The sequence below is a fragment of the Nannospalax galili genome, unplaced genomic scaffold (assembly GCF_000622305.1).
Source record: "Nannospalax galili isolate Female #2095 unplaced genomic scaffold, S.galili_v1.0 scaffold1206, whole genome shotgun sequence".
In the NCBI taxonomy this organism is placed as follows: domain Eukaryota; kingdom Metazoa; phylum Chordata; class Mammalia; order Rodentia; family Spalacidae; genus Nannospalax; species Nannospalax galili.
In genome coordinates this window covers 1,720,438-1,738,676 of record NW_008355162.1, presented here as the reverse complement: position 1 = coordinate 1,738,676, position 18,239 = coordinate 1,720,438, and the positions used below count along the sequence as shown (strand labels likewise).

The window sequence follows — 18,239 nt, the reverse complement described above, 5'->3', positions numbered from 1 at the left end:
TTGAGACAGGGTCTCCCTGTAGCCCCAGCTGTCCTGGAACTCACTATGTAGACCAGGCTGGCCTCGAACTCACAAAGATCCACCTGCCTCTGCCTCCCAAGTGCTGGGATTAAAGGTGTGCGCCACCATGCCTGGCATATAATAATTTTTAATGAGAGAGGATCCTCATGTAGCTCAGGCTGAACTTGAACTCCATATGTAGCCTTGAACTTCTAATCCTCCTGCTTCCTCTTTCAGAGTACTTGGGTTTACAGGGATATGCCACCCCACCTGATTTTATGCAGTGGTGGGGGTGGAACCCAGGGCATTCTGTGTGTGCCAAGCAAGCACTTTGCCATCCGAACTGTACCTGCAGCCCCTCTGCAGGCACTTCTAACTTCTAAACTCTTATTTTTCTGACTATTGAATGAATCTGCCTTTGAAGATTCTGGTTTTCAGAACCATCGCCATCTTCCATCTTAGCCTCAGTGTTCCCTGATTTGCCCTTTGGTTTCTTTGGTGTCTTCCTCATTAGCGGCTTTTATCAGCTACCGGGTAACCCTGGCTGCCAGCAGGTCAGCAGCGGGAGGGCACAGTCCCTTTCTAGGGGAGCGGCACTCCGTATGAGCTTGGTCCTGCTGGTGAGCTGTGCTGCTGTATTCAGTCTAGAACAGGCAGGCGGCCTTGGTGGATGACAGGAAGCCTGGCTTTGCCGGGTTGGAAGAGGAAACTCCCACATGTGGCTGAGACCTAAAGGATTGGTAAATTGATACACACCCGTCCTCCTTACTCTAGTCACACCCTGCTTCCAGATGTACTTGGTAGCTGGGAACCATTGTGATTTAGAGTGAATGTGGTGGGATTTGCCCCCCACCCTGCTTGTGACCTCTTGACATAGGGTGTTAGAGCACACCCCTTGTGTCTACTTAGTCATCTGGCTTTTTCTTGTTGTCTTAGAGGATTCTACAGTGAGGATTTCAGTTCCCACTCTAGATAATGGTGCCGTCTGATAACAGTAGTTCTCATTTTTTAGGACACTTCAATGTACTGGGATTCTTTTTCCTCCTGCGGGTAATGCTTGAGTTGTTGAAGAGGTGCCTGTGAGCCACAGCATGCATGTGGAGGCCAGAGAACAACCCTCAGGAGCTGGCGCTCTCCTTCCCCTTTGTTGATGCGGGGTCTCTAGTGGTCTCTGCAGTTGTACCATGTACCCCAGGCTAGAGACCACAAGCTTACAGACAGTGTTCCAGTGTCTGCCTCCCATCTTGCTGTATAAGTGCTAGGATGACAGACCTGAGCCACATCTGGCTTTTTATGTGGGGTCCATGGATCAGGCTTGCTCAGGTCATGCTTTCACCTGCTGAGCCATCTTGAAGACATCTTAACCCATGAAGATCTGATTTTCTCTGGCAGTTTTATTATTTTATCTTTCATATTTAGGTCTGCAGTTCACTTTTCTACGTGCGTATCCAGTTGACTGGGATCACTGACTAAAAAGACCATCTTTCTTACCACACTGTCCTCTTTGCCAGGCAGAAGCTGACTGCAGATGTGGCGACTGGATTCTGAGTTCTAGAGTTTTCTGTTGGTCTGTTTGTGACTCTCTGGCCTGTCTGTTTCAGTTTTGTCTACGATGCTGTGAGTGTTACACTTGATGTGGGCTCTCCAGTTCTGTTCCTTTTTTGCTTGTACAACTTTAACATTTAAATTCCTATTGGGATTTTGATAAGAATTTTCCTGAATTTGTAGTTTGCAGAGGGGTGAGAATGACTTCGAGTATTCCATCATGATATGGTAGAACCCTACTTTTTAAAAGGTTTTTTGTTAATTTCTCTGAAATTTTCTGTAGTTTGAGAGGTGCAGTGCTGCACATCTTTCACTGTGCCGTATTTATTTCTAAACGTTGTTGGTGTTAATGTAATTATTGTGAAAGATTATTTATTGCTAATGCATAAACTATTAGCTTTTAAATGCCCTTTCTAATTATAGTCATGTCACCTGACAATAAATGAATTTTTATTACCTCTTTGCCCATATTTTAATTATTAATTTTGGCTTTTTTGAGGCAGAGTTCTACTATTCAGCTTAGGCTGGCCTGGAGTTCTTTCTGTAGCTCAGGCTGGCCTTGAATGTGACCTTCCTGCCTCTGCCTCTTGAGTGCTGGGATTATAGACTGCACCATCGTATCTCACATAAGCTTTTATTTACTTTTTTTGTTACTGTTGTTGATTGGGGTATGTGTGAGGGGGTGTATGGTGTATGCACCTGTGTGTGCATAGGTGGAGGCCGGAGGAAGACTTCATGTCCTGCTCTATCAGTCTGATTTGTTCATTCAAGAGAGGGTCTCTCACTGAACTCAGAGCTATGCTGGAGGCCAGCAAGCCCTGGCTGTCCTCCAGCCTCTGCTCCCAGCGCTGGGGTTACAGGTGTGTGCAACTGTGCCTGACCTTTTTTACATGCGAGCTGGAGATTTGAACTTAAGTCTTCATGCTTACACAGCAAGTGTTTTTCCCCACTGAGCCGTTTCACAGCACTTTGCTTACTTTTCTTTACCTTGTGCCGTCAGACTTACAGTATAATGTTGGGTAAAAATAGTAATAGCAGCCTGCTTATTTCATCCCAGTCTGGGGGAGGGGGAGGGTTAAATATTTTATGGTTAACTGGGGTGTTTGGGAGTTTCTGTGGGTGCTCTTTGTCGAGTTAAGGGGCATCACTTCTACTTAAACATTGCTGCGAGTTTCACCATGCTTGGCTTTGAACTGAGTCAGATCCCTTTTCTGTGTCTGTTGGAATATTGATGTGATTTTTCTCCTTTATTTTATTAATGTGAATAAACGCCTGAAGAGTAACCTCGAGTTTTTACTGTTTGTGATTCATTATCTATTCATGTCATTTCTTTTTCTGATATTTTGTTGAAGGATTTTACATCTGTCTTCATAAAAGAAAACGTGATTATATCGTTTTTAGTGTCCTTATCAGATTCTAGTGGGTTGTGCCAGCTTCATAAAACCAATTGGAAAGGTTCGTTTTTCATCTCCTTGGAAGACCTTGTACTGAGGCTCATGTTATTTTTTTCCTAAATGTTTGGAAGAATTCACTAGTGAAGCCATCTGTCCTTGAAAGTTTCCCTGCAAGAAAGTTTTAAATTGATGATTCAATCTGTTTCTTAGATACAGACCCATTTAGATGTTTCTTATGTTAATTTTGTTAAAAGATACTAGAAATTTTTGCCATCAAATGTATTGCCATACAGTTTTCATTATGTTTTATCTTATAAGTCTTTGTGAAATCCATGCGTGCTGCTCCTGCCTTTAACACTTGAAGTGCTGTGAACTCTGAGCAGGAAAAATATAAAGAAAATCCATGTAGCAACATCACAGTGAAATGACTGGCAACTTCTGTTGGTAAAATGGGCTTTGTTCTTGTCTAGATTTATTTTCCTAGGCACGTGTCCATTTAAAAAATCATTTATCATTTCCTGTTCTGGATTTCATTTCCTATTTTTTTTTTAATTTTACTATTCTTATTTTATGTGTCTGAGTGCATCATCTGCATGTACGTAAGTACACCTGTGCTATGCAGTGCCACAGAGAGCAGACCAGTGCGTCGGATCCCCTGGACCTGGAGTTATATATGATTGTTAGCTGCCATGTGGGTGCTGGAAATCAAACCCAGGTTCTCTGCAAGAACAGCCAGTGCTCTCAGTCACTGAGCCATCTCTCCAGCCTCCTTAATTTTCTAATTTCTTGATGGTAATAATAGAGCTTTCCTTCTAAATTTGAAAGCTCTAGTTGCATCTTCTAAGCTCCAGTTCATGTTTGTATCATCATTTGTTTTGTGGTATCATCCAGTTCAAAATAGTTTCCATTTTTGTCATAGTTTCTTTGCTGTGTCGGTTATATAGAAATGTAAACTTTGTCAGGTTTTCATTTTGTACGTTTGGAAGTTACCTCATGTGCATATAAGTGGAGATTGTTACATTAAGTGCCTGAGAACTGACCCTTTTGACAATATGAAAACCTTAAAGTCTATTTTCTTTTTTAATTAATTAATTAATTTTTGGTCTTTTGAGTCAGGGTCTCCCTGTAGCCCCCAACTGTTCTGGAGCTCACTATGTAGACCAGGCTGGCTTTGAACTCACAGAGATCCGCCTGCCTCCTGAGTGCTAGGACTAAAGGCGTGTGTTACCACGCCCTGCCCAAGTCTATTTTCTTTAATAGTGCATGATTCCCATGATACTGGTACAAATGCACCACCTTTCTTTTACATGATTTTTCTCTTTTTATTCTTTTATATTTTTTGTTTTGCTTTCATTCTTTTTAATATTTCAGATTTTCGTATTTTCTAAGTGACATTTGTCTTTTATTTAGTGACTAATGTGTGGGGTTTCATTGTTTTACTCACTTGCTTTAATTTCCTTCTTTTCCCTCCCTTTTGGATTAAACTTTTTTTTTTTTTTTAATTTATGTGTCTGTGAATGTGTATGCCACATGTGTGTGGGTGCGGTAAAAACCAGAAGACAGTATTGGATTCTGGAGCTGGAGGTTCAAGTGGTTGTGAGTCACCTGACATGGGTATTGGGAATTCCACTTTTTTTTTTGAGAAAAGGTCTTACTGTGTAGCCCTGGCTGACATGAGACTCACTATCTAGATCAGGGTGACCACAAACTCACAGATTCCCCTGCCTGTGCCTCCCAAGTCCTGGGTTTAAAGGTGTGCGCCACCACACCTTATCTCTGACATGGGTATTGAGAACTGAACTCAGGTCCTCTAGAAGAGCAGCAAGTACTCCTAACTGCTGACTGTCTCTCCAGCCCCTAATTGTTATTATTCCAGTTTCATCCTGCATTATTTGTTAATGTACCTTCTTTAGTCTTTTACTGCTAAGATAATATTTAAACTAGCTTTTTACCACCCAAAATAAATCTTTACTTTTGATAATTCCCATACAAGACTAGGGGACATAGTTAGTGAGAGCCTGCCCAACATGCATTAAGCCCTGGGTCACTCCCAGCACTGCATAAACCAGCCTGGTGGCAAACACCTGTAATCCCAGCACTCGGGGTGGAGGCAGAAGGATCAGCCATTCAGGCTCACACTCAGCTACACAGTGAGTGTGAGGCCAGCCTGGGACCCAGGAGACCCTGGGCACCAGGACCTTAGAGCGTTTACGCCTTCCCTTCTGCCTTTTGTGTTGTTTTTTTTTGCTATGTATTTTTGCGAGATATTTTAATTCTACAAATCTCAAGACATTGTAATTATTATTTTGTAGGATCAATTTTTATTGTCCAAAGATTTACTCTTTCCATTACTTTTTATTCCTTACATTTCTGTATTTCCAGGTAGAATTTTTATCATCTGTCTAGAACATTGTTGCTTTTCTTTTAATGCAGGTCTGTTGTTTTCTCTCTCTCTCTCACTTTGACTCTCTTGCTCTCTATCTCTCTCTCTCATCTCTTATGTGTGTGTGTGTGTGTGTGTGTGTGTGTGTGTGTATTTCATATTTACCTTTTGCAGATGTTTCTTCTGTTCACAGTCTATTGATACTGTATTTATCTTTTTAATTTGGCAGTTGGCTTCTTTCAGCTTCCAGGTGTTATTTTGTTGCCTTCTGGGTTCCATTGTTTTCCTTAAGAAGACTGAGTCTTTCTTTTCGCTCCCTGACGGGTAATGAAACTTGTCTTCTCAGCTTTTAGGAGGATCTTTGATTTTTCAGTGGTTTTGCTCGGATGTCCATAGGTGGATTTTCTTTTCTTTTTCCATTTTTTTATTCTTTGACAATTTCACACACACACACACACACACACACACACACACACACACACTGATCATGTTGACTGCCCATTCTCCTCTTATTCCCCTACCCCCCATGGACTTCCATTATATTTATCCTGAGCACCTCAGATTTCCATTTTCAGCCTAATGCTTTCAAATAGTGTTCATTCTGTTCTTTACCTCACAACTTCAGTCCCACGTATGTTCAGTCATTTTACCATTTCCTCTGTGTTTTGTTTGTTTCTTTTTTTCACTTTTTTCCCCGTCTTTTACCATGGTATCATGGTCCATTTTCTTCTGCAATAACTAAATACCAGAGTAGATCATTGACAGAAGTTTGTCTCACGGTTCTAGAGGCTGGGAAGCCCAAGGGTCAGTGTCAGCATCTGCTCAGCATCTGGTGATCTTGCAAAAGGAATTGCATGGTAAGACAGAAAAGGTGTGCTGACGTGGCTCTCCTTTGTGTTCTATAAAACCCCACCCTCATGACCTCGTCTCCCCCAAATTACCTCCAAAGATCTCACTTAAAATTCCATCTGCATATGAATTGGGGGTTAGATGTCTAACTGGTAAACTTTGGGGGACACATCCAGACCACAGCATGGGGTCCTTTCTGCTGTGCATTTTCTAGGCAGGGATTCTTCTGCTGTGTTCGTTGTGCTCTTCAGTCTGTGTACTCAGTTCCTGGTTTCAGTGACTGTTTTCAGTGCTGGGATTTCCTCCAATTCTTGTTTTGCAGCTCTCTGTGAAATTGCTCATTCTTAGCTGCTCTTCTCATGTGTATTTGTCACAGTTCCTTGTAAGTCCATGTTGGGACTCTGACATGTAAGTTCTGTGGTTCATTTTCTACTGTCTGTTTTCACTCCTCATTTAGTTTCTTAGAACTGCTTGGTTTTATTTTGTTTTGTTTTTTCCTCCGACACTATAGGTGAAGGAAGGCAGCTCTGGATGCTGTTACTTTGGGAGAACATGTGCCCTGCCCCTTGGAAGTAGCTAATATACAAACCATCTTGACCTCACCAGTGACAGTCACAGCTGGAGGCTGGCTCACAATGTGTATAGTTTGTCAACCTCTTATTTGCCCTCACTGTGAAGTTATAGCTCAGCTAAGGTTCCAACGAAGAACTTCAAATGCTGGCTATGACCCTAGTTCTTGGCAGGCCCTAAACTAATTTTTGGCTCTATAGTACCAAGTGACTATAGAAGATTCTAGATTTCTGCCAAACTTTTATCTTTTGCCCTGGGAAGCTTAATGTATCATCAAATTCTTTGAGAAAAAGATAACTAAGTATTGGTATTCGCCACTCTACGTTTCCCTTCTCTCCCAAAATACTAGACTATCAAGTCTGCCTGGGGTGGCATGATTTCACATGTTTTCTCAATTCAGATTTTCTAATTTTCTGCAGAAATATTTTCTGCCATAGGTCACTATATATTATCCAACTGTGAATGTGAATCTTTGATGTTTCTGCAGTTTGGAAACATAGGCAGAATTCTGGATTTGCAGGATCTTGCATCTGTGGAGTCAACCAACCATGAATTGTGTGCTATGTAGTTAGGAGATGATGATTGCTTCTTACCTGAAAACATAGAAATTTCTCCTCACTGTTTTCAGAGTAATATATGCAGTAGTGTATTTGATATTGTAAATAACCTAGGGGTTATCTAAAGAACATAAGAGGATGTATGTAGGTTATATGTAAATGCTATATCTTTTTATACAAATGACAAGCATCTATGGATTTTGTTATCGTGGGGAATTTTAGAACCAGTCTCCTACAAGGATGATTTATCTCCAAGGGATGATAATAGTGGCTTTTAACCTCAACTCTCTTTGTTTAGAATAAGGTCATATTCTTCTGAGCTCAGGATTTAAGCCTTATAGTATACCTGTTTTCCTTTCTTTTCTAGATAGTTAAAGGCATTTTATTTTTAATTCTTTGTGGAAAACTTTCTGGGAAAAGGAAAGGAAGAGGAAAGCTTGTTCTTGGTAGGATTTCCAGAGATCTATACCATCCATGTTTAGTATCCAATCCTCCACATTAACCTTTCTTAGTTCAAAGACTTAAGTAGACTTAAATTAGAAGGTATATATTTACAAATGTGTATGGGAAATGGCATGCAATCACAAATTCTTCTTAATAATACCAAGATACTCATGAGCCCAAGTGAGAAAGTTGTTGAGTGAGTGTGGAATTGTTGTCTGCAGCAAGGGATTATTTTTATTGGGCTGCGTCTCTTTTTCCAATAAGAATCCTGTTTGTTAAGTGACCAGTGCACTCCTTCCCCCAGATTCAGATTCTCCTTCCAAGACATACTAGATATCCAGGATGCTGCCTTGCGGGTGTATTGTTGTGTTCCTCGGTTTCTGCTCTTGCTTCTGTGTCAATGTGGTCTGTTTTCCTCAGGTAGCTGTCCCATTACCAGGCTTGCCGGTGTTGCTAATGTCACTTGAACATCCCTGTTTCATTATTGGTATATACGTGGACTCACCAGCCCAGGCAGCAGTGAAGCTTCCAATTATCTGTCTAAATACTCAAGTGAGTCTATAAAACACAAACACATTGATAGCAGTCTTGGCTTTTTTTTTTTTTTTTTAAATCCTGCCATGTGCTGACCTCTGGATTCAGGGTTCTGTTTAGGCCACATTGGGGCTGTCATCAAGACATGTCAGTATGTGAGGACCCCCCCACATTTGTTAGCATAGTATGGTCTATATTAGAGATTCCTCCCCTCCTTTTTCATTTTTTATTTACTTTTTTGCAACAGAATCTCACTTTGTAACCCAAGTTAGCCTCAAACTTACAACTGTCCTCCTACCTCAGCCTATGAAGTGATGGGCTTATTGGTGTGTACCACGAAGCCTGGCCTGTATTAAGATATTTTTGAGCTTCAAAAATTAGATAACTGCTATTTAAACACAAAGAAAAGAAGTATTGTTCTCAGGATTCCAGCCCAGACCCAGGACCTCAGAAAGCAAGCTTGCAAGCCTCCCTGCCTTATATAGAACATTAGATGAACCCCGACCATGGTCCTTGTTTACTTCTGATGGTCTTTCTCTGCATATTATCACTTTGAGAAGTCTTCACTTGCAATCTGTTAGCATTGCCACCATAGATTCATAATCTCATTCCTTCAAAATGTTTCACTGGAGTGAAACAGGCATTTTTGTGTTTAATATCTTTCAGAAGGGATGACCATGGCCATGAGTAGGGAATCTGAAGAAGAACCAGATCAATGCACAGTGAAGGAAACACTTGCCAAGGAGAGTCATTGGGAGCATGATAACCGGTTGAATTGGCAATGCCAGGAAGGTCAGCAGCTCAAGTTACAGCAAGTTGCCCTCACCCAGCGGAGCACCCCATTGGAAGTTAGTGAGCAGGAGTCTTGGAAGGGCTGCTCTGTGAACTCATTACCTGTTCAAAGTCAGAGATCTCAACCAAGCAAAAAAGCTTTCAAATGTAGTGAGTGTGGAAAAACCTTCTCTAAGAATTCCACCCTGAAGAAACATCAGAAAATTCATACTGAAAAACTTAGCACAAGTCAGAAAACACATATTAAAGAGAAGCGCTACGAATGTAGAGAATGTGGGAAAGCCTTTCACCAGAGTACACACCTTATCCATCACCAAAGAATTCATACTGGTGAGAAACCATATGAATGTAAGGACTGTGGCAAGGCCTTCTCAGTGAGCTCGTCACTTACCTACCATCAGAAAATCCATACTGGAGAGAAGCCTTTTGAATGCAACTTATGTGGAAAAGCCTTTATCCGGAACATACATCTTTCCCACCATCACAGAATACATACAGGAGAGAAACCTTTCCAGTGTAACATTTGTGACAAAGCCTTTGTTTGCAGGGCGCATCTCACTAAACATCAGAACATTCATAGTGGTGAGAAGCCATATAAATGCAATGAATGTGGGAAAGCCTTCAATCAGAGTACGAGTTTTCTTCAGCATCAGAGAATTCACACTGGAGAGAAACCCTTTGAATGTAATGAATGTGGAAAGGCCTTCAGGGTGAATTCTTCCCTTACTGAACACCAGAGAATTCACACTGGAGAGAAACCTTATAAATGTAGCGAATGTGGCAAAGCATTCAGGGATAATTCATCCTTTGCACGACATCGGAAAATTCACACTGGAGAGAAGCCTTACAGATGTGGTTTGTGTGAGAAAGCCTTTAGGGACCAGTCAGCCCTAGCACAACATCAGAGAATTCATACTGGGGAAAAACCTTACACGTGTAATATATGTGAGAAAGCCTTCAGTGACCACTCGGCTCTTACCCAACATAAGAGAATTCATACAAGAGAAAAACCTTACACATGTAAGGTCTGTGGGAAAGCCTTTATCAGAAGCACACACCTCACTCAACATCAAAGGATTCACACAGGAGAGAAGCCTTATAAATGCAACAAATGTGGGAAAGCGTTCAACCAGACTGCAAACCTCATTCAGCATCAGAGGCATCATATTGGAGAAAAATGATATGAATGCAGTTTATATGGAAGAACTGTGGGAATGAGGAAATTGATTATTGAATATAAAAGAATACATAGTCACAATGAAGTCTTCTATCAGGATAGTTGTATTTACTGAGAACCAAGCTTCACAATATTGGTTTTGAAAGTTTAAGAATGGCAAACATGCCTCACTCTTTAGTACTGCCTTAGCTGAATAGAAGTACTTTTTTATTGTATGACTTGAGTCAACAAGTATTAGAATCAAAATGAAGCACCTTTAACAATATAAATTGGTTTATCACATTTACAATTTTTTAGATAATTGTAAAAATTAGAGTTGAGCAAGGTGTGGTGGTGCACACCTTTAATCCCAGCACTTGGGAGGCAGAGGCAGGCAGATCTCTGTGAGTTTGAGGCCAGCCTGGTCTACATAGCAAGTTCCAGGTCAGCTGGGACTACAGGGAGACCCTGTCTCAAAAAGACCAAAAAAAAAAAAAAAAAAAAAAAAAAAAAATTTGAGAAGCAAAGTAACAAAAAAGACAACGGTCTACATGCATTTCATTCTGCTAGCTTTTCCTGTATAAGAAAGTTGCCTCCTTTAGTGGAATCCCTCTTCTCTCCTCGTTCACACCCCTGACTGAATGTAAAGACAATGCAGTCATTCACCTGTGTGTGAGCTAGGAATCATTTAAAATTATGTTTCCCCTGCTTCTGCTTCTGTTTTAAAAGCTCCCAGCTCTATTTCCCCATTTGCTTCTTACTGTATTCTCCTGGAAAAGTTGAATTGAATAGTATAATACTCTTATGACTTAGCTTCAACTATTATTATCATGTCCTGTATGACCACCCTGGACCTCACACAGTGTGAATCAGAACCACAAAATCAGTGGTGAGTCAGATTCTAGATGTTGCACCCAAATCCAGCTTTCAGAACTCAAGGCCTCGCTCTGGGGGCAAAGATTGATTAAAATTCTTGAGCTACCCAGTTCTAGCTAACTATGGCCTTGGTATGGTACCTAAGTAGGGGCACTGTCTGGGTAGCCACTACCCTCTAGCCATGCCATGTCAAATTGAGTTATACTGCACACTGGAGTCAGGGGCTTGCACAGCTTTCAGTGGGATGATCCCAGCCATCCAATTGTGGTTGGTATTGCTGGCCACCAACTTTTCTGTGACTTGCCACTTCCCTGTGTATAACTGATGTGAGATGAGGCCCCCAAGGCCGGTTCTCAGATGCTCTGACCCATTCCTGTTCCCTGGACATTGCTCATAGCTACTGCATTGAAGTGTATCTGCTTCAATTCCACCCCCACATTACTGAACTGCTGCATTCTGGTCCTTCCCCACCTTTTGTCCCGGTTTCTGAAGGTGTTAATTTTGTGTTCCTAGAAAGTCAGTGAGCTTTGAATTTATGCTAATACATTTGAAAGTTCTTTCCCTCTCATTCATTGGGGCCTTTAACTCTGCTGCTCTGATAGTGGTGAGCAGCATGCTGAGCAATTCCACAGGTTCTGACATATAGACAGTAGCAACTCTGACGTTCATTGGCCAGGGCAGTGTATAGGCCCAGAAGGCTGTGTAACAGGCTAGTTCTTCAGGCAGGTCTTTCACTGTCATTAATCCTGCCATGTTTTTTGGTAGAAATCACAGATACACAATTGTACCCACACATCTTCATATACACAACCTCTGGGAACATTCTCTTCCATGCCATAAGGAATGGAAGAGCCTTTACTATTGCAAACTGGAGTGTACCTCACAATGAAGATGAAGAACAAATAAACTCATTGTAGGAGGGAAGGTCCTGGTTCCTAGTTTGTGGAGGTGCTATCTGTGAAGTTGGGCCACCTTTCCCTTGAAGTGATGCACTTCTGCACCAAGTTAAAGAGAATATTCTATATTGTGTCCAACTCTAGGTTGGTACAGAGACCTGGAAGTTTTGGGGACCTTCGAAACCCATTTTTCTACATTCAGCTTTCAGCAAATAAAGCCCACCTGTGTGAGCAGGTCTCTCATATTAAGTGACCAAGGACTCATATATCCTCTCCTGCATGAAAAGCGGTGTTTCAAGAGGTTACTTGGCACTGCCTTGGCTGCGTGCCCATTTATCAGAAGCTCCAGGTTTCACAGTAAACCTGCAGCACTGTACTGCCTGTTACTAGTGTCTGCCTTCAGCACAATCCAAGTGATCCATCAGGTCCTTACACACCCACGCTTCCCTTTTCCACAAGTCCCTGACAGTTGCATTCTTTTTGTGGTTGTTTTGGTTTATTTAGAGATAAGGTCTCTGTAGGCAAGGATAGCCCAAAACTTCCTACAAAGCCCCGGGCCTCAAACTCCTGGCAATCCTCCTACCCCCCAAGCACCCAGCTTGAGAACTACATTTCTGAGTTTGCTGTTCATTTTTTTTTTTTTTTTTAAAGTAAGTGTGACAGTGCCACAGGGCAAGGGCTGCATTGGGGCCAAAGCTTGCCATTAGGGTAGAGCATCCTTTTAGCTCAGTGACAGCCTGGGCTGCAGTCTTGTTCCCCATCTCTCTCAGCTCGAGGTCAGAGTTAGACCTCTGGCATTGCCTGTTCACTCTTCCCTTCCTGGGGAGGCTGAAAAGCGGTAAATGGTCTACCAGACATGCACAGGCCAACTTGAATATACTGTAATTGTGCTTGGCTGGGCAGTTGCTTTATTATGTTCTACAGGATGGTTAGCAGTGAGTTGTGTGACTGCTAGGGAGTTGTCGCCTGAGTACTGTTCTCTACTTTTCTAATCTAAAGGCATTTGATGGTCTGCGTGGCATTTGCCTCAGCATCACTGTTGACTCCTAATGTACGTTTTTGAGACTGAGATAAGTGTGTCCCCTGTAGTGTCTCTTGCCAGCTGATCTGCCTGGTATTAGACAAGATTCCAGCAATTATTGAGAAGGGCTTTTCTTCACCCCTGCCCCCCGACAGTCATTCTCAAGGCATGAGGAAAGCGCTAGGAAGAACAATCCGTCCCACCCTTCTCTTTCCTGGTCTTACTCATTGACCACCTAGGCCTGACCACCTGACCATGGCATAAGGACCAGTATTTGGGATGTTTCAAGGTTATAGTTTGCCAGCTGTCCTTGTCTGGTCTTCAGTTTCTCTTTCTCCACATCCCACTCACCCTCCTCTACTCCATCCTCCACAGTGCAAAGAGATGGTCCCTAACACCCATGATGCTATCTCCTGGTATCCCGGCTATACTTGTAAGAGAAAGTGCTGAACTTGTTCATGTCCATTTTCCCAGTCCCTTATCTGGACCACAGTGAGCTCCTCCTCCAGTGCCTGAGCCTCAGAGTCTTGGTACAAAATGGTCCTGAACTGAATGCCTTTAAGAGAGGAAGAAGTGGGACTCGTTCAAGCACTGGGAGTGTCATAGGTTCCCTCTGCCCTGAGCCTCCTTTCTGCCTTTCTTTGCCCCACTTTCCCATGTGCTGCTGTACTGTTGGCAGACCATCTGGAGACCCAGCTCTCCCACCCTGGTTTGTCCTGCAGTAGGAGAGAGCTCTGCTTCTTGGCCTACTCCAGCTCCATGAAGTATATTTTTGGTAAGACTTTTAATTTTTTTTAATTTTTTTTTTTGAGAGAGGGTCTCCCTGTAGCCCCAGCTGCCCTGGAACTCACTATGTAGACCAGGCTGGCCTTGAACTCACAGAGATCTGCCTGCCTCTGCCTCCAGAGTGCTGGGATTAAAAGCGTGTGCCACCACGCCTGGCAATATTTTATTTTTTATGTGTATGAGTGTATTGCCTGCTTGTCTAAGTGCACCCATGTCATTCAATGCCCATAGAGTCAAAAGAAGGCATCAGACCCTTTGGAACTGGAATTATGAATGGTTGTTAGTGGCCATGTGGGTGCTGGGAATCAAACGTGGATCCTCTGCAAGAGCAGCCAGTACTCTTAACCGCTGAGCCATCTCTCCAGCCCCAACTTTTGATATTTTTATGCCAGCCAAGCAGTTACAAAATTAGATCAATTCTCCTCACTTCTGGACTCTGTTCTCTGAGCACCAGGTGTTGGTAGTACTGACATTTTCCCCTTGTGTTTTGTGTGTCACTTAGATGCCACATATCACTATACTTTTTTTTTTAAAAAAAAAAAAGGTTGTCAATGAAGAATTATTAATAAGAATCTATAAAAAGAAAACATTCCATGATGTGCAAGCTGCATTTATGTTGCTTCATTATGTAGTTAGGTGTCTGTCACCGACACATGACCAGAAGCTGTGCTTCAACTTTTTTTTTTTGTCTTTTTTGAGACAGGGTCTCCTTGTAGTCCCAGCTCTCCTGGAACTCACTATGTAGACCAGGCTGGCCTTGAACTCACAAAGGTCCACCTGCCTCCCAAGTGCTGGGATTAAAGGCATGCGCCACCACATCTGGCCTTGTTTATTATTTTTACTTTTGTGTATGAGTGTATTGCCTGCATGTATGTAAGGGCACCCATGTCATGCAATGCCCACGGAAGTCAGAAGAAGGTGTCAGATCCCTTGGAACTTGAGTTATGTATGGTTGTTAGCCACCATGTGGGTGCTGGGAATTGAACCCAGGTCCTCTCTGCAAGAGCAGTCAGTGCTCTTAACTGCTGAGCTGTCTCTCTGGCCCTGCACTTCAACTATTTTTGTCTATTACTTTTTAAGTGGGGCAGGGTCTGCCTGTAGTGCATGCTGGCCTGGAACTTGCTACATAGACCAGGGTGGGCTCAGTCTCACAGAGAAGATCCACCTACTTCTGCCCCCCAAGTGCTAGGATTGGATTAAAGGCATGGCCCACTATGTCCAGCTTTATTTTTATTTTTAGTTATGTGTATGTATGTAGGTGTGTGCACATAAATGCAGGTGCCCAGGGAGGCCAAAGATATTGGATCACCTGGAGCTGGAATTACAGGCAGTTGTGAGCTACCTAATGTGGGTGCTAGGAACCAGACTTGGGCTCTCTGCAAGAGCAATATGTACTCTTAAAATCTGAGTCATCTCTCAAGACCTGTGTTTTTTGTCTTTTTATAAGCAATCTGGTTCTCTAGTTTCCCACAATAACTGTTCCAACCTGCCTGGTGTCAGAATGTGGAGTATTCAGGCTGTGGAATAGAGCAGTATCCCCAGCACTGGGGCAGTAGTTAATATATGAAGCCATACCTCAGGTACTGTTGGACTTACCTTGTACAGATTAACTCTTCCTGCTGTTAGCATTCTGTTGTGAGATGGCTAATCCAATGTAGCCACAGAAGAGGCTCAGAGAAACAAAGTTTAGCATATTCACAGGTCTTAAGAGACAGGCATGGTGTATCACACAGAGCCACACAGGAAAGATACCACAGTGGCCAGAGACAGAAGACAGGAAAGGAAGGCAGCCCCCAGATCTCTTATTGATTTCTGAGGCAAGCCTAGGCAAGATGGAAGATCTGGGATTGTCGTGAATAATGGTGGGCTCTAAGCTGTAAAGGCATGCTCTCCAGGGCCAGCTACCACCCCTAAGATGATTAAGGCAGGGGAACCGGGCCTCCTGGGTGCATGTCCCACATGGGGAGGTATGACTCTGGTTAGTGTACATGTAAAATCACCCTGGCTGGGTCCTTTGCTCTTTCTAAGAACTTACTAGAACCAATGAGCCAGAAAGGTTTTTAAAGTTGTCAAAATGTACAGAAAATATTGTAAGATCTACTCTCCCTCACTCAGTAGTAATCAGTCTTCATCAGTTCCCAGACTAGCACTGGCCTGCTGCCCATTTCCCTCACTCTACTCTGGGTCCCTATCTGATTGAATTGGCATGGGTCTTGTGCTTGGCGCCACCATTGCCACAAGTTCACATGTGCAAACTTCCAGTGGCCTGAAAGATTGTGTCCCTACTTCCATGGACCAACCCTGACTCTTACAATCTTTCTGCTCCTTCTTCCTCAATGGTCCCTGAGCCCTGGGGGTGAGGCTTAATATAGGAGTCTTACCAGGGACACACACTCTGCAGTCTCTTATTCCCTGAAACTTGGTCAGTTGTGGCCTTCTGTGTGCATCACACTGTTACATAAGGAAGCTTCACTCGTGAGAGTTGAGGGCTACACTAACTAGTTTTCTCTCTACCCCCTGTTCCACTATGTTTCATGAGTTTTAAGTGTAGAGGTTCCACTCTAGAATGTCATCTAAGACTGGGCGTCTCTCAGATGTGTATTCCCTGTGTCTGACCATTTGTGGAACTCTGCAGTAGCCTCCATCTGTTGCAAAAAGAAGCTTCTTTGATGAGTGGTGTACTGTATACTTGTTTGTAAATATAAGGATGCAGTGCACCCAGTTTAAGTGTACAGTTTGAAGAATCCTGAGAATGTGATACACCTCAGTCATCATTGCCACAGTCGACACATCCTTCAATTCCCGAAGTTATCTTGGGACATTCCCTAGTGAGCCAGTCCAACTACCGTCCTCTACCCCTTCAGCCCAGGTGGCCACTGATCCACTGTCACTGCAGGAGAGACTTGTTTTTCCTAAAGTTTCATGTAAATGGAACATACAGATGTTATATTATATATACATATATATGTATTACAGATTCCTACTTGAAGATTGAAGAAAAGTTTAGAAATTTGTTTTAAAACCCAACAGTTGATAAATAAACTACCAGTGCAAAACCAGGGCACACGTGCCATCGCTGCACTTCGCACACCTTTTTAAGTATGCATTTCTAGGCCACGTTGGAGAGCCCCTTGACTTGACTGTGGGTGAGCTGATGTGGGTGAGAAACTGTGGCTCATGAACACTCAGTCCTACAACCGCTTTGAGCAAGTTTTCCGTACCACATACTGTATATCTTTCCATAAGAAGACCTCTCTTCAACCCTGACTTGGCAAAGTGCGAGTTTAGAGTGTTCTTCCAATTTGTGTATGGGAACTGCAGGTTCATAGGCATACCTGAGCCTGACAACATGGCCCTGTGTCATCTCTTGGGCGCAGCCTCTGATAACCACAGCAAGTCCTGGACCAGACAATGAGAGGGCTGTTGCTAGGGATGCCTGTTTTGAATGAGGAAAGCCGAGTAGTGGCTAGAGAAATAGAAAGGGGAAAATAATCATTTATTTAAGAAGTAGTACATCAAACACAGTGTTCAATGATTGTCTGCATGTAGTCACTGCCTTCACAAATCTTACATGGGAAAGACATGCATCATAAAAGGAAATACAAATGATTAACAAGTAACTCTATAATGTGGGATAACTCCTCCCTGGCTTTTACAATCTTGCACCCCCTCTTCCTCAATGATCCCTGAGCCCTGGGTGGGTGGATTTTCATACAGGAGTCCTATCCAAGGACCCACAGTCTGCAGACTCTAAGTTTTGGGCATTTGTGACCTTTTGCATTCCCTCCTCTCTGTTGCATGAGGGAACTTTTTTTTGTCTTTTTGAGACGGTCTCCCTGTAGCTCCAGCTAGCCTGAACTTGCTATGTAGACTAGGCTGGCCTTGAACTCAGAGAGATCTGCCTGCCTCTGCCTCCTGAGTGCTGGGATTAAAGGCATGTGCCACCATGCCCTGCTGGGAATAGGATTCTTGCAAACCAGTTCTTGTGCTCATTCCCTGCCTGGGTTCAGTGACGTGAGGGGCTAGAGAGTTTGCTCAGTGATTAAAAGCACTGGCAGCTCTTGCAGAGGACCTAGGTTTCCAGTGTCCACATGGCAGCTAACAGCATGGAGCTAACTAATTCCAGTTCTAGGGGATCTGACACCCTCTTCTGGCCTCTCTGGGCATTGCACACACAAATGCGCTTGCATACATGCAGACAAAATACTCGTACACATTAAAATAAATTTTTGAAAGGAAATTATGTTAAATGAGTTTCTTACCTACAGATGGAATCAAGGGGACATTATATCTTGGATTCATGACAAGCCAGGCGCACAACGCTCTAGAAAGCTTCCCAGGGAAGATAGTGTCTCCTGATCTCATTGATCATTCTATCTGCCTGTCTTCAAGAGTGTTTGGGGCGGGGGGGGTGGTGGCGGGGAGATGCACATGCG

At 43.0% G+C, this 18,239-nt stretch overlaps 1 protein-coding gene across 1 annotated transcript in view; it reads left to right on the top strand.

Annotated features, from left to right (window-relative positions):
* Znf454 (zinc finger protein 454) overlaps positions 1–10,633 on the top strand; it is a 23,244-nt gene extending 12,611 nt beyond the window's left edge. The window contains exon 5 of the mRNA XM_008852271.2: positions 8,943–10,633. Within this exon, the coding sequence (XP_008850493.2) occupies positions 8,943–10,249 (1,307 nt within the window). The 3' untranslated portion in view covers positions 10,250–10,633. The remainder of the gene's footprint in view (positions 1–8,942) is intronic.
* The last annotated feature ends 7,606 nt before the right edge of the window (positions 10,634–18,239 follow it).